At 53.0% G+C, this 16,389-nt stretch overlaps 3 protein-coding genes across 6 annotated transcripts; 1 reads left to right on the top strand and 2 right to left on the bottom strand.

The window, feature by feature from the left end:
* Nucleotides 1-335: 335 nt before the first annotated feature.
* LOC120679090 (protein FAR1-RELATED SEQUENCE 5-like) lies at nt 336-3,705 on the bottom strand. 2 transcript variants are annotated; one of them, XM_039960594.1, is made up of 2 exons: nt 3,547-3,705; nt 336-3,448 (listed from the first exon to the last, which is right to left on the bottom strand). In XM_039960594.1, the coding sequence occupies exon 2, from the start codon at nt 3,227-3,229 to the stop codon at nt 695-697; it is 2,535 nt and encodes an 844-aa protein (XP_039816528.1). In that variant the 5' UTR covers nt 3,230-3,448; nt 3,547-3,705; the 3' UTR covers nt 336-694. The 2 variants fall into 2 exon arrangements, with proteins under 2 accessions (XP_039816528.1, XP_039816529.1); XM_039960595.1 differs by having other exon boundaries at nt 336-3,348; nt 3,547-3,679.
* Nucleotides 3,706-8,536: 4,831 nt separating this feature from the next.
* On the bottom strand, nt 8,537-15,696 carry LOC120679821. 3 transcript variants are annotated; one of them, XM_039961488.1, is made up of 3 exons: nt 15,383-15,696; nt 9,537-10,175; nt 8,537-9,430 (listed from the first exon to the last, which is right to left on the bottom strand). In XM_039961488.1, exons 2-3 carry the CDS (start codon nt 10,127-10,129, stop codon nt 8,713-8,715), a joined length of 1,311 nt encoding a protein of 436 aa, XP_039817422.1. In that variant the 5' UTR covers nt 10,130-10,175; nt 15,383-15,696; the 3' UTR covers nt 8,537-8,712. The 3 variants fall into 3 exon arrangements, with proteins under 3 accessions (XP_039817422.1, XP_039817423.1, XP_039817420.1); XM_039961489.1 differs by having other exon boundaries at nt 9,537-10,172; XM_039961486.1 differs by having other exon boundaries at nt 9,537-10,178; nt 15,383-15,695.
* On the top strand, nt 13,339-14,190 carry LOC120677873. Its single transcript, XM_039959071.1, has one exon. It carries the CDS (start codon nt 13,339-13,341, stop codon nt 14,188-14,190), a length of 852 nt encoding a protein of 283 aa, XP_039815005.1.
* Nucleotides 15,697-16,389: the final 693 nt, after the last annotated feature.

The raw sequence follows: 16,389 nt of genomic DNA, 5'->3' as shown, positions 1-16,389 counted from the left end.
GCAGTTAGCGAGTTGTCATTATATCTTATGATCTTTGTGCAGTACACGGCCTTGTAAGCGGTTTGATAACTACTTCTGTGTGTAGAATAAAATATAAACATTCAAGAAATGAGTTCATATATAGTTTAATTTGAGGTCACTACATTTCAGTCAAATAGCCAAAGATATGCGAACATAAGAGAAAAATATTTATCTTTTGATAGATGTATTTCAAGGTTCCCCCAAACCACTATATCAGCATATTTAACTGCTAAAGGTAACATTGCATCAGCCCACTCAACTCTTAATGCATACAACAACCACAGCAGTTATTAACACGTATTCCGCCATTTGTGGGGTCATAAAGCCAATATTTATAGTGCTAGCAGCACAGAAATTAAACTGCAACTAGCATGCAGGAAAGTCACAATGGCGTGCAATCCTAAAAGGAAAACTAAGACCACAGTTTCCTATTAAGAGAACAATCTATCTGGAGTAGTATTTATAAATCTTTCCACAAAAAGGCATCTGTTTCTACATTTTTTAGCATTAATCTCTCAAGATTAAGGGTTCACTATCACCCTTCCGGCCAGTAGATCTGCTAATAGCCAAATCCTGGAGCCAGCTACAATCTAACTAGCAATTATTAGATTGCATGGTGCTACATACAAGGTGACAGGAAAATCATGTTGTTCCCTAATTCGAGGTTTTTTGGTCATCCAATATCATCACTCTCCATGAAGGGACTTTTAGATGTTGACCTCTTTAAGCTTTTACAGGATGAATCTTTGGCCCTATCAAACTTCTTGATTGGCCTTTTTATTGACATTGTACAGCTTCGCAAATTTTGCTGCCCTCTAAAGTTCTTTGACGACCGTATTACCTCATCAAGAGCCTTGTGCAGTGCATCTTTAGCAATCGCATAGATTTCAGAGGATTTTGAACCTTCTTTTGCACATTTCACTGCATCACAGCAGAGATCATTGTACCTTACAGTTGAAGGATCCTCATGGTCTCCCCTCAGATCAGTGTAATTTTCAGAAGTGATTATGTTTTTTGCATGTTTTGTCCAACGTTTCAGGATATATGCTTTTGGAAGGGCACGTACTCCTTCGATAATGAAAATCCAGAGAGCATGCCGGCACAACATGCCACAGCTCTCAAACAGGCAGCAGCTACAATTCACGGTACTTTGATCTGGATTGAAAGATACAGTGTATGTCTCCTCATCACCCTCATATCTTGTGACACGATACTTGTGTACTGTCTCATCCTCGAGTCTCTCGGCATAGTACCCAAAAGACTCAGCAAATTGCCCCTGAAATAAGCCAAATATGGTGCTAGTGAATATTGAACTCCCTTGTTTTTCTACTGGTGAGGCGGTACTCAACGGTGGCATTTGGAACATTGTAAAATAATCTGCCTGAACTTCAGCATCAAATGAACTGGAAATAACTTCTCCAAGTTGCCAAACCGCCACCCGCAATTCAGTCTTGGAAGAAAAGTACTTCTCAACAACCTTCTCAATATTTTCACAGGTTGTTGGCATCTGGTTTCCAGGATAAAATACTTTCTTTGTGTATGCAGGAGCCCATTGTTGGCGAATATCATAGAGGGATTGTAAAAGCTCATTATTGCCAAGTCCATGCTTTATGATGACCGAGTTCCAACCTGATTCAAACAATTCTTCTATTCTGGATCCATCAATGCACTTCCTCAGATCATTTATGAAAGGCTCTAGATCTGGAAACATACCATGTAGCCCCTCCTTCACGGTGTCTAAGATATGCTTTTCACAGAAAATATGGTAGGTATCAGGTAATACCTTGGCAATAGCAGTTGCCATAACCCGGTTGAACTCTGTTACCAAAGAAATAGGTGGCCCCATGTGCATTGCTTCAAGCCATTTTTCAAATAACCATGTAAATGATGCCTCAGACTCATCAATAAGTAGTGCACAGCCAAAAACAACAGGCTGTACATGATGATTGACACCTAAGAATATGACGATGGGGATAGTCTCCTTGTTTTTCCGGTATGCTGTCTCAAACCTAACAGCATCACCGAAATGGTAGTAAGCCATCCTAGCTTTAGCATCAGCCCAGAAGATATTCGCTGACTGCCCATTCTTTCCGTGCTGCACAGCATAGAAAAATGAAGGGTCCTCATCTTGTCTCTTCTTAAGATATTCAAATAGGCTTTGAGCATCCTCTGGCCCTAAATCATTATACCGCATCTCTCTAGGATGTTGAGAATCTTGGCCATTCAGAAGGAGATTGCGCGTGTCGGCAAAATTATTTGCAATGACAAGTACCTCACCTTGAGATCGAACACAGTGAACTCTGCTTGCTGGTGCTGGGTTCAGCTCATGAGTATGCTCTAGGATGAGTTTGGAGACCGTCCATACATCTTTGCCCTTCCGAATTATCTCAAACAATGCATCACAGCCATCCCTAGAGGGGTCCAACGCACGCACTCTCTTGGTATCCTCTCCATTGTTCTCCCGGCCTGAATGGTACCGATGCCTTGAGCACACGAGCTTCAGCATCTTGAGTGACTCATCTTGCGACTTGCGGGACTGACGCACACGAGCTTCAAACCCAGTACGGCTGGCATATGAGTAGTAGAATGTCTTGGCAGACTCAAGGGACTCGAACTCCATACCAAGGTAAGGGTCAACCACAGCATCATTCTCGATGGCAATATAATGCACTCTGCTGGGCAGCCCAACCTCATGATTGTGCTCCTTGACAAGTTTGGTAACAACCCACTTGCTATTGCCTCTGCGGAGCACCTCGAGCATGGCATTGCAGCCCTCCCTAATGGAGGCGGGCCGCTTCCTCGTCTTCGTCCCAGCTGCGACGGAGCGTTTCTCCTTGCTGAACCCTTCCCTCGAGCACACGAATCGTAGCATGATAATGGACTCACTGCACTTGGACTTGCGCGACCGGGCAATGCGGATGGAGAACCCAACACGGCCGGCGTAAGCAATGTAGAAGGTTTTGGCAGCCTCGCCAGACTCAAACTCCATCCCCAACCGAGGTTCCAGGCAAGCGTCGGCCTCAACTGGGAAGAGGTCCCTGCAGACGGACTGTGGCTGTGCCGCTGCCGCGGCCGGCGGTGGCTGAGCCTGGTGGTCGACGATGTGGACGTTGTGCAGCGGCATCTGGTCGACATGGGGGTTGACGCCGAGGGAAGCCCAGAAGTTGATGCTGTCATCCTCGAGGTCCACCGCCTGGGGCTCCATCATCCCGCGCCCCGCCGCCAGCCCCCAATCTCCTCCCCCGTGTTATCTCCACCCCAGCAGCAAACCAAGAACCATGGAAACTACCAGCTGCCGCCCTCCGGCACTCGGACCCTGTCAAGTTGCTGCGGAGGAGCAAGAAATCTGAATCTTTGACAACTCCACGACTGCAGAAAGAGGAATCGGAAGCAGGTGGCTCCAATTGCGGAAGTGGGGAGCAAGAACCTTAAAGAATTAAATTGGTAAGACCTGGGATAGTGGGATTCGACGAAAATGGAAGAAAAGGGGGACGATTTGAGGGAAGGGGCAAGTAAAGGCAATACCTTCGGGCTCCCGCGGCTTGGGTGGCTGGTCGGCGCTTCCTGCGGCGGCTGCTGGCCTGCTGGCCTGCTGCTACTGGCTACGGTCAGCACTCAGCAGCGCCTGCAGGGGAACCAGGGGATTCAGATTCAGACCGAAGAGAACAAGGGATGGGCTATAGAAACATGCAAGTGAGCATGGAGATTAGGCCCATGCGTAGCTTAGTCCTGTTTAGTTCTCTACCTAAAATTTTTCACCCATCACATTTACATGCATGAAATATTAAATATAGACGAAAAGAATAATTTATTACACTGATGGGCTGTAAATTGCAAGATAAATTTAATAAGTCTACTTAATTCAGAATTTGCAACAGTAATGCTACAGTAACCATCTTTTAATCATAAATTAATTACCCTCTAATTATTTTCATTAGATTCATCTCGCAATTTCTAGGCGAGATATATAATTAGTTTTATAATTAATCTATATTTACCACTTCTAAATGCTAAGATTTTCTTCGCAATAATTTTTTGCCAAAATTTTTCACCAACTCAACACCTCTCACATTTGCTTTTTTCAATTTAAGTCATAAGTCCCGTCACATCGCATGTTTAAACATCAATTAGAAGTACTAAATATAGGCTTAATACAAAACTAATCTTATAAATCATGACTTAATCACGAGACGAATCTATTAAATCTAATTAGTCTATAATTTGACTACTAATTGCTACAGTAACCATCTGCAAATCGTACATTAATTATACTTAATAGATTCGTCTAGAGCCCAATTGCATGCAATTAGTTTTATATTAAGTTGGAATCCAAATATTTAATATAACAGCTGCTTAAAAAAATCAACCGAGACCTAAGTTGTTTGGTTACTCTTTGCCATTCTAGGATTCCTATAATGCACACTTCTAAAAAAAAGAATCTCGAATGCATGGAATGTCAAATGAAATTTATTTGCAAAATTTTTTCAAGAATGGGTATAACTTTTCACGACGAATCTAATAACGGTAATTAATCGATGATTGGCTATAGTGATACTATAGTTATGGCTGGGCATTCGGGTTACCCGAAAATTTCGGGTCGGGTATTTCGGGTTTCCAAAAATGCTACCCGAAATTAGCTGGGGAAAAGAAGAACCCGAAAATTCGGGTTCGGGTTTACCCGAACTAGAACCACCCTGTGCAATATGCCACCGCTCGAGCTTGACTCTGTCCCTCTGCGCATGCGTTGCGGCCGACCGGCTGCTGGCCCCTGTGGCTCTGGGCTCCCAGCGTGCGGCGGAGTAGGCGCGCCGTGCAGCCAGGTGCTCACGGCTCGCGTGGCGGAGGAGACGCGCCCGGACTCGACTGCCGCCGCCGCCGAAGGCCCGAGGCCCCACCCGCCGCCGCCGCCAATGGACTGTGGGAGACTGAAGCGGGAGCCGGGGCGTGAGAGGACTCGAGCTCCTGGACACCTGCCGCCGCCGCCGCCGAAGGCCGCCCCGCCGCCGCCAACGGGACTGCAGGAGCTGGGGGCATGGAGGAGGCGAATCCGGCGGGCGCGGACTCGCTCCTGGCCTCCTGCTCTGGCGGAGTGATGGAGGGGCGAGAGAGATGGAGAGATGGTGGGCACTGGGCAAGAGACGGGGAGACGGGGGACTGGCGGGTGGCGGCGATTGGGAGACGGGTGCTAGCGGCGATGGGGAGACGGGGGAGTGGGGGTAGGGTTACTGGTTTGGTGGGCTAACATGAGAAGGTAAAATGGTTTGGTGGGCTGGGCTGAAAAAGGTAAAGAGGTTTGGTGGGCTGGGCTGGACTGAAAATGCTTGGACTTGGGCTGCTATTCGGGTTTTTTCGGGTATTTTGGGTACCGTGGCCTGATACCCGAATTACCCATAATAATTTCGGGTACCGTGGTTTGGAACCCGAATTTGAGTTCGGGTTTTTCGGGCTTGGTTATTTCGGGTTCGGGCTCGGATTTTTCGGGTTCGGACTTCGGGTTTCGGGTAATCTGCCCACCCATAGCTACAGTAACCATCCTCTAATCACGCGGTTAAAGACTTTATTATATTCTTCAGGCTTCCTAGCGTAGGGGTTCTGGAGTTGGTTTTAAAAATTGACTTTATTTAACACCGTAATTAACGGTCAAGGTTTCCTAGTACTTTCTAGCACGGAAAATCAAACAAGACCAATCTGGCGGACCTCAGTCCATCATGGCTCGTGTCAGTTCGGCCTTCACGATCGGACTCCAGCGGTCGAGCCATCATCGTGAGGGATATTAAGCAAATCGAATTTTCCAGTGATTTTTTAATATCCCTTCGAAATTTTATTTGAAAAATCCTTAAAATATCAAAAGTTTACCCATTCCATCCAAATTTGCAGGAGCTCGAGAATAGCACAAGCAAGCGACCCACTTAGAACAACCGCAATGTATATGGACTAAGTAGTCCGTATATACAACTTTTGTGTCAGTAGTCTATAGCTATTGTTGTTGCCACAATGTATATAGATGTGTCATGGTGGAATCTGGAGTGAGAGAAAAGGAGATGGAAGAGAGAGTAATTTTTGTTTATCTTTTATGGGTAGTCCATAACACTATGGGTACAATTTGCAATGAACTGCTATATGAACAACTTCTACAATATTCCAGCTAGCCTGTAGTGAATATTTTAATACTATGGACTGCATTATGACAAATATTGTGGTTGGTTGGCTTGTTCAGTTGATCCCCTCTACAAGGGGATCAAAGAGAATTAAGGTGAATTTTAATTTGTTAGGAATTTAATCCCTTCGAACCTTCTCCAATCCTCTTCAATACCCTCCCAAACTGAACAAGCCCTAAAATATCGGAATTCGTAACCAACAGAGGTTTGTCGGTTTGGCCTTTCAGTTTCAGGTTTGTTGTCAGAATTCAGAGATAGACTGAAAACGGGCACAGCAGTGGAGCTTCAATGATTCAAGTATTGCTATCAAATCTCAGTATTATTTGTAATTCCTGTAGAGTAGACATGGTGTTGGAAAAATAGACAAATGTAAGTTTAAATTACGAGCTAGATTTAACATAACAAGAATTAAACCTAACATGCAAGACTCTAATATACTAAACAGTACGTACATCATAAATATGATCTCATAAAACATGATTATGAACTGGATATGATATCGAGATACGTACTGAGCGGGAGCCGCCGGGAAGACGAACGGCGCAGACGGGACGAAGACGGTCCTCCGAACGAATCGCAGTAACCGGCGCTGCAGACAACGGTACGCCGCAACACCAGACTGGACGGAGAACGCATCGTGGTGAAGAAGACGAGCAGTCGCGCTTGACGCTTCCCAAAAACCTGATTCACCCTCTCCCGGTGCAGGATCACAAGAGTGAATGGTTCCGGAGACCTGCTCTCCCGTTCGCCGATGCACGCCGGCGTACGGGATGGTGCAACTACGAAGGCGGCGCAGCAGCGAGGAGAGGCAAAACCCTAACTCGATAAGATGCGTTTTTTGTAGAGACCGACGGGTCAGTTATATAGAAGAGCCCACGACCTCGCGTTGTGATCGGTTTCGAAAAATCAGGAAACCGATTAGAATTCCATATCTCAGTAGACTTAAAGGCCAAGTAACCAAAAATAAAAACAGCAAAAGAAAACAGTGCCCCTGCCAGGCGAGGAGCCAGATTTCGGCGAACCATTCAAGCGTACATCGTGCGCCCGCGTATTTCGCCACGCCCCGCCCCGCAAGGCGAGGCAAGCGAATGCGCGCGTGTGGAGCTCCCCTTGTCTCCCTACACACATAGCTGATGATGCGCGCGTGTGCAGCAGGATCGCGGACCTCCCGGAGTGCTGGGAGGAGGCCCAGTCCTCCTCCCTGATGTTGCCGACGCCGTCCGCCAGCACCCACCGGATCTCCCGCTGCTGGGAAGCTGCCCACACCCACCGGCGAAGGCGACCCAGCGGCGGGCACGCTCCGTCGAAGAACTTGACCCACTCCGACTGCACAAGATCATCAGATTATTCCGGCGGCAAATAAGTGAAAATTTGGATCGGAGTTCTTGAAAGAACGGCAGAATCTTTGACGCGAACAATTCAAGAACTGAAGCAAGAACTCGACCACACCACGAAGTTGGGTGGTGCAGGAAGGGAGGAGGCCAGGAGGGCACGAGGAGCTCACGTCGCGGGCGAGCGGTAGCTCAGGCTGGCCGTGCTTCGGGGGGATGACCTCGACCGCCCACTTCGTCGTCGGGCCGAGGCAGCTGTCGTCGCCGACGGCGACACCGGCGCGGCAGGGGAGGCGCCTCCAGTCGGCGCGGAGGAAGCGCCCGTGGGCGTCGTGCATAAGGACGACGCCGGCGCCGGAGCCCGTCGCGACGGCGCGCCACATGATGGCCTTGACCTCCCGCTCGTCCCGGTCGCGCTGAGTGGCCGCGCGGCGGCGGCAGGGGTGGAGCGGCCCGCTAGGGTCGGGGGCGCCGAGGTACCGGCCGTAGACGCCGCGGAGGAGGACGTGGCTCGTGCCGCGGCTGCTGCCGCCGCCGCTGCTGCCGCTTCCTCCGCCTCCGCCGCCTCCTTGCTCCCTCTGCACGGCCCACGCCGCGTGGTGCGCGCGCGACGCGCCGAGCGCGTCCAGGAGGACGCCCCGGCCGTCCTCGGCGGCGTGGAGGTACGTGCCGTGCTCCAGGCTACGCAGCCGCACGAACTCCACGCCTTCGAACACCTCCATTGCTGCCGACAACTTCAGAGAGGGAGACGCCTAAGCGGATGGCTTCTTGGTTTCTTGGCGTCGCGTCGCGATGAAGAGAGAGCAATTGAGTTCGTTGCGACGGTTGCGTTGGGGCGCGGTGGTGAAAGCATTTGAAGGCGGCGTCAGCACAAGTCAAGTCCCTGACGGGTAGGCCCACGGACTGGGTCAGGTCTGACGTGGCCAATCATTGTCTCTGACGGGTGGGGTCAAAGATGGTCAAAGTGCGAGTCAACGACGCCAATGCTGCCGTCGTCCAGAGGCTCGCCGGCGACGATACAAAAAGTGCGGGAAATTTGAACGAGGCATTTGAATCAAGATCAAACGACAGAGTTCTGATTGATGCAAGAGATGCTGTTCAGTCTGTGAAAATAAGTGAATTTACAGAGTTAGATGATGGATTCCATGGCCATGGATGGATGCTAAGTAAGTGAATTTGCAGTGCGTTCCAGAGCCGTGCTTCTAAATGTCGAGCTCGAGAGGGTCGGGCGCCGGCGAGCCGGCCTTCTTGTTGGGCTTCCTCTGGAATGGCCGGCACGCCTTGACGCTGAGGTCGACGGCGGCGGCGAGCGCGACGAACATGGCGGCGTCCTCCATGCACGTGACGTGCCGCATGGCGAGCTGCACGAGAGGCCTGCTGCTCCTCGCCTCCCCCTCGACCCTGCAGCTCATCACGAACCCGCCGCCGGCGCCCAGGCTCGCCGCGCAGTGGTCCGCCGCCGTGGCGGCCGCCGGCGCCTGCCGGTCCATGTCGATGCAGAACTCGCCGCCCTTGTCGCTGCTCAGCGGCGCCTCCGACACGAGCACGCAGTCGTCCTGCCCGTCCGGGAGCAGGTGCAGCCGCAGCCGCACCGTGTCCCTGCTGCTCGCCACCGCCACCGCCGCCGCCGCCGACTCCCGCCACGCCTCCAGCCGGCCCCACGGCTGCCAGCTCTCCGACGACCCCGCGGCGCCGGCGCGCACGATGAGCCACGCGCCCGGGTTGGACCGCGCCACCGTGTCGCCGCCCGGCGCCGGCACGAACGGCGTGGCCATGAAAGCCGCCGCGACGGCCGAGCCGGACAGGTCGTGGATCACCACCTTCCAACCCTTCCTCTCCCTCCTCACCACCTCCATGTCCTTGTCCTCGCTGCCGGAGCTCGACCAGTACTGCCCGCCCAGCGGGTCACCCTGAGACGGCCTGCAAGCACATCGATCGATCAACCACCATTATTAACCTTCTCCTAATTCAACACGACCACAGATTCCACAGCGCGTGCAAGGAATTGATCGATCGAGACGCTCACCGCCGGTCGCGGATGAACTTGCAGCTGAAGATGGGCTGCCGGATGCTGCCCTGGAGCTGGACGACCTGGGGGCTGAGCGCGATCTCGTCGTCGAACTGGAAGATGTACCGGGGGTCCGCCTCCATCTTCACCCGGAGGTGGAGCTCCGGCCTGGCCTCGCCGCCCTTGCCGATGCCGGCCCAGCCATGGTGCAGCAGCACGGGCTTCCCCTCCCGCCACTCCGGCGACGACGACGCGAGCTCCACCCTGAACACGCCGACGAGCCGCTTCCGCCAGGCGACGCCGCAGCGCGCGCCGAAGCGGGCCAGGTACACGGCGACCTCGAGGCACGGCCGCGGGGCCCGGAAGCACCCCGGCGCCGCCAGCGCCTTGAGGTCGGACTCGTCGAGGGAGAAGACCGCCGCGTTGGTGAAGGGGTCGAGGTTGAACTCCGGCGAGTGGATCAGCGGAACCTGAGCCGTCTGCACCGGGAACCCGCCGAGGCGGATCTCGCAGTCGCAGAGCCGGGACGCCGCCTTGCCAGCGTTTCCGCCGGCGGGGAGCTTGAGGCCGAGCTGGCCGACAGAGAGTCGCACGAACGGCTGGGGATCCATGGCGCCGCGCGTCACTAGAAACCAGCTCCCGCCATTGCTGCTGCTGCTGCTGATGATGAAAGTTTGGAGTATCCATGGTGTCAGATTCTACATCATTGTATGATTTCAGGAAAAGATAGCTGCAAATAATAGGGTAAATCAGATCTTTAAACATTTCTTAGGTGATGAGTGATGACAGTGTGCTGAACTGCTTATGCTCAGCTCAGCAAAGATGTGCACTCTCCTAGACTTTCGTTTTTGCTAAGGTAAAAACACTTTTCCTTATCTAAAAAAAAGGTAAAAACACTTTTCAAAGTATCGACACGAAGATCTCCTGAGGGGTTCTCGAAACCACAGTCAAAGTATTTAGGCTCAAATTCATTGGGGCAAAGCTAAGTATATTATCCATTTGACTATCCTAATGCAGTTCTAGGCTGTAGCCTAGCAAATGTTTACTACTAGTATCAGGGAAAAACAACGCACACATGTATCTATAATATAATTGTCGGTACCTCAGGACTGAGGTACCCCCTCTTGCTATGGCAAGACTCGTGTAGTTATCCGTAACTACGCCCTAAGGAGCTGAGCAGCCGGATCCCTGGGGTCCGCCTCCATCTCACCGGACCAACAGCCCCGGACCCGCTTCCCGCTCGGGACAGGTCCAGTGTCACCACGTGTCCTGGAGAAGAAAGCGCTCAGGACCAAATCGGCCGGGGTCCCCGGACCCCATATACTATCCGGACCCCTCACCGGGAGGGAACAGACACCCCGCCTGGGGGGTCCGGAGCCGCCACGTGTCCGCAAGCACGCGCGCGGCTACCAAGCTTCCTCTGGAAGACTTGCTCACCTACCGCATTTCATTTAATGCGGGTGGTTCAGAAGTGCTCTGCCGCAGCAGAGCCCGAGGAGACTTTTTGACAGGCTGTACTGTTGGTCGCGCGTTACCAAGGTGCACAGTACAGCCGCTGACACCACTTACGCCACGCGCGTCAGTCCACTACGCCAGTTAGACACGACAACTCGGTGACAGAGTATCATAACGGCTACGCGGTAGACCCAACAGTCTACGCCGCAACCTACACTGCCTCAACGGGCACCTCACCGATGGGAAAAGGAGAAGACCCCCTCGGTCAGAGAGTCTACAGGACGATGAAGCGTATCCGGCAAGAGATTCTCCATCACTGTAGCACCATTAGTGTCTACTTAGTATAGTATACCTCTTTGTTGGGCCCATCTGTCGGGGTCCAACGGCTATGTACGCGTCCTCCTTGCACTATAAAAGAGGGATGCCCGCTAGAGAATGACTCAAGCCCGGTAGGGTAGAGGATAGACTCATTCATACAAGTGCAATACACCACACAGTGGATGTAGGGCATTACGCTCCGGCGGCCCGAACCACTCTAAATGTCGTGTGTTCTTGTATTCTTGCCCCCGAGCTAGATCGGCCTAATAGCTTGGCACTTCCCCGAGTACTCCCCCTCAGGGAATAGGCGGGTGCGTTCCGCCACCCGGCTGTGGGTACCCAAAAACCCTACGACATTTGGCGCCCACCGTGGGGCCCGAACCCACGACCACAAGGTTAAGAGCCATTTTGCTATTAGGCTAACCTATAGAACCTTCAAAAAATATTCTACAAGAAAGGTAAATGTTGATCTAGAATATTCCCACTTGTTAATGTAAGACCAACCATGGACAAAGTATCCGATCCTACTCCAGCTCCAAATCCAATGGTTATTTCATGGAGAGTTTCATAGCATTAAATTTCATGGCACATTATCATTTTTTGCTAACATGGCAGGATCATTATGATGAGAGAGAACGTAAAGTATCATCATTTGTGAGGCCTCCTCCAATGGCCGGCCATATCGCTAGTGGAAATAATATTTAAATCAATGAACAGTAGAAAAAACAAGTAGCTGGCGGTGAGGCCCTGTTTGGTTTGCTCTAGCACAAGTAGCACAAAAACTTTGACCAATAATTAGGGGTACTAAATAAAGTCAATTTGTAAAACTAACTCCACAGCCCTGCGCTACTTCGCGAGACGAACCTATTGAGGTCTTTGACCGCACGATTAGAGGTTGGTACTGTAGCATTAATGTAGCCAATCATCGATTAATTACCGTCATTACATTCGTCTCGAAAAATTACACCCATCCGTGAAAAAATTTTGCAAATAAATTTCGTTTAGTACTCCATGCATTAAATTTTTTTTTTTCGGGAATTGTGCGTGCTACCAGAACCAAACAGGGCCTGAGTTAGTCCCTGGTCTGGAACTGATTCCAAAATTTCTCCCCTCAGCGCACTCCTACCGAGGTGCCTGCATGTGTGTGTGCTGTGCTCTCTCTCCTCCATCTAGTACTGGCGATTTCTCTACCCCGTTGGAGGAGGCCTGATAGAAGTTTCATCTTCATGAAACCCAACAAGCACGGTTGCCTAGTTTACGGTCTAAGTAACGGTGCAACGAAACCGTGCATTGAGAATGGCCTCAGAGATGGTTGTATAAGAAATCTGAATGTTGAACCTCATAGCTACAGATATTTTTTGGTACAAAAAGAACGTGCTAAGAAAAGCTTTGTATAAGAAAGATGAAGAACGTTGATCCAGCATATTCCCTTTTTAAAACCCACTCTTTCGCAAGCACTGCTAAAAGGCACACAGCACCACCAAGTTTAAACAAACAGAGCATCAGAAAAGCAAAAGGCATCCGGTGCTTTTGCAAGGATGCATCCCAGCTCGATCGGTGCAATACAAAGCTGCATTTGCAGAAAGCTTAGTCTGCCTCTAAGCATCCATGAGTGAGCAGCATCAATGGCGCGATTACTAAAATTAAACTAGTGATTGCCCCGGGCCGGGGGTGGGGGGGCGCCATGGCAGAGGCTCCGAGCGAGGTAGCCCGACCGCGGCGTGCTCCCTTGCCTCCTCCATTTCTTTAACCTGACGCCCAAAGCTTGCTCCGATCAGGACACGAGGATGCTTTCTGCGCCGTAGAAATGAGCGTGCGAGGTGGAGATACCAAACCTTCGCTGGCCACACCGCGAACGAACTCCCCCCGCGCCGGGCAACGGCCACGCCGCCGCCGCTCCCCGCGCTCATAATAAGGCGGCCGCCACGGCACGGCACGGCCCGCCGTCGCTGAGCTGAATTCCCCCGCCCCGCGCCTGATGCTGGCATGCTGCTGCCGCCGCCGCTTGCCGTTGTAGCTCGCCGTCGCCGTCGCCGTCGCCGCTGCCATGTCGACCAGCCGGGAGCGCCTCCCTGACGAGCACCGGACACGTTCCGAGCAGTACCACCAACGAGGCGGCGGCGGCGTCTACGGCGACCGGCATCAGCAGCGCGAGGGCTACGGCGCCGGCGGCGTCTACGACGACCGGCATCCGCCGCACGACGCCTACGGCGACCGGCAGCAGCAGCGCGACGGCTACGGCGGCGGCCACTGGCGGCACGAAGACGGGCGGCGGCCGCACCGGCGGCCGCGGTACAACGACTTCCGGGGGCACCGGTCGGGCGTGCTGGAGTGGACGGCGGCGGTGGTGTTCACGGTGCTGGCCATCGTGGTGCTGCTGGCGGCGGTGACTGTGCTGGTGGTGGTGCTGCTGCTCCAGCCCCGGTCGCCGTACCTGGCCGTCCGGACGGCGAGGCTCGACGCGCTGGTGTACGACCAGCAGGGCGCGCTGGACGACGTGCAGCTGTCGCTCCTCGTCGAGGCCCGCAACGCCAACGCGCGCTCCGCCGCGTCGTTCTCGCGCCTGGAGCTCCGGCTGGAGTTCGGCGGCGTGGTCCTCGCCAGGCTCCGCGCCGACCCGTTCGGCCTGCCGCCCAGGGGCGCCCTGCCGCTGGCCTACGTGGCGCGCGCGCGGGGCGCGCCGCTCGACGCCACCCGCAGCGCCGCCGTGGAGGCCGCGCTCCGGGACGGCGTGGTGCCGTTCGGGCTGGACGGGGAGGCCAGGACGGCGTGGAAGATCGCGGGGCTCGTCGGCGTCCACCACTGGACCCGGCTGGCCTGCGAGCTCCGGTTCTTCTGGCCCAACGGCACCGCGCTCCACTTCAGCTGCAACTCCAAGTCCAAGTTCTGGTTCTTCTGACTTCTGACCTGACGACCTCCATGGCCGCCGTCTATAGGTAGTCGTACTAGTCCTCTGAGCTCAAATCCATGAGGTGCGGTGGATGAAGATTCAGGAACAGCAACTGGCTTCAGTTTCTTGGGTTCCTTCTGAGTTCTGAGTTTCTGACTGACTGAATTACCCTCCTCATGTTAGTAGGTTGGCAAGGATCGATCGATTCTTTACTGCTTAGCTCCTCTATCCGTTTGTAAATGAACTCTAGAAGATACTAGGAATCAGCAGAGCCGTAGCTCCAGAATTGAGGTGACAGATACTGGTGGCGGGAACAATCAAACTTTGCAGTAATTATTTCCAACAGAAAACATATAGTAGCAGTAATATTCAAAAGAGTGTTGATTTGCAGAGGGTGCGTTCAGTTTGCTGCAAGAATTGGTGCTCCTGCTTTCTTCGTTTCGTTTTCCTCGCAAAAGCTTTTCCTTGATTGGGGAATTGAAGGGCAGCCCCCCTTTTGATTTGCAAAGGACAAAAGGCCGGGGGATGGGGAAGGATGGAAAGAGACGGCCATCACCGCCATGGAAAGGAGAACCAAAGCGTGTGGAAGCAGACTCGGACGGAGGAGGAGAAGAAGAAATGTGCTGGCGTTGCGTTGCGCTGGCAAGCAACGCGGTCAGTAGGGCTGGCTGAGCTGCGCTGCATGTGCTGCTCCCTTTCTTCCTCTTCCTTTCCTTGCTCCTTCCTCTTTCCATCTCCTCATCTCCCTGATTGCTTGCTTGCTCGTGCTTTGTGTATAGAAGGAAATAAAATCAGGCGAGCCCGGATCCCAAGAATCTTCCAGCAGCTCGTGGACCCAACCGCTCTCCTCCCAAGTTGAAATGACCAAAAGGTCTTTGGGGGGAGCAAACGATAGTTGATCTGAAGTGGTTTGGGCCAGGGTAAACAGAAGTTGAAATCGAAATCAAAAGTGCAGACAATTCTGAGTGCATGCATGAAACAACAGGAATCCTGTATGATCATTACTTACTGCTGATAGGTTTCTACTTGTACGTATTCATGTGTGGAAGTACGTAGTATTCATGTAGTGGGCATCGCCGCAACGCATCGACGCCTAAAAGTTCAGTGGTGGGATCGAACTCTGAACAGGAGAATCGGAGTCGGAGCACAGGAACAGAAGGAGACGACGACCGAATTTGAATGAACGACGTTTTTTTTTTACCTGTACTTGTTAATCGATCGCCGATCGAGCTCCGAAGAAGGACGCCGGTCGAGCTGCGGGCTTGCTGGCTGCTGGGCTCCAAGCTCGGTGGACGCGGTCGCTCGCTATAGGCGCTTGGCGAGGAGGCTGCGGCAGGCGGCGAGGGGAAAGCACGACGGCGGCGGGCGCGGCAGAGGCCCGTCGGCGGCGGCACGGGTCCCGGAGCAGGGATCCATGGCGGGCGGATGAGCAGGTGGTGGTGGCGGGGGTGGGCGGAGCGGGGAGCGGGGAGCGGGGCGGTGGAGAGGCCGGGCCGGGCTGAGTGAGGAGGGGGGTGGTCGCACCACCCGCGGGAACAATTAGTCGCCGGCTAAACAGAAGATTAGGAGAGCGGTTAGGCGGGGAGCGCACGCGAGCGGAGCAAGTCTGTTCGGCAGGTATTAAATGGATAAGCTCGGCAGGTATTAAATGGATAAGCCCGTAGATTCATTGTGAGAAAAAATAATTATACGATAGGTTGACTGTAAGAGAAAATACTGCGCAATAAGTTGGGAGAATAGCCGTCGAGGGGTAGGGCGCGCAGGTCGAGGTGATCGGATGGGTACTGTGCACTCCTACAGTGAGAGGGCGCCGGACGGTCACCCAGGCCTAACGCACAGCGTCGTCCCGCCCACAGTTTCTTGCAGGCACGTGCCGTGGATCACGGGTTCACGGTACAAGCCACATTAGTGACTTTTGTTCAACTAAACCCCACACCACAGGGCAACAGATGGATACTCGGGCCGTCGGGCGGGGGCGATGGCACGTATGGGTCCGTCGCGGAGGATCAGCCGGCCACATGCGTGGTGCGACCTGCGCGATGCGCGCCGCCACGTACCGGTGGCGAGCGCAACCGTGTGCCAACGCAGCCTTCGACGCGCGCCAACCACCGCCGCGCGCTCTTCTTGGGATCGGATTTTGTTCGTCATCATCTACGTCGTTCCACTTGCGTACCTCAAATTTTTAATTTAGGCTTAGGCCAAAGCAGG

This window comes from Panicum virgatum, chromosome 6N, assembly GCF_016808335.1.
Source record: "Panicum virgatum strain AP13 chromosome 6N, P.virgatum_v5, whole genome shotgun sequence".
NCBI lineage: Eukaryota > Viridiplantae > Streptophyta > Magnoliopsida > Poales > Poaceae > Panicum > Panicum virgatum.
This window is presented reverse-complemented; position numbering and strand designations above follow the sequence as displayed.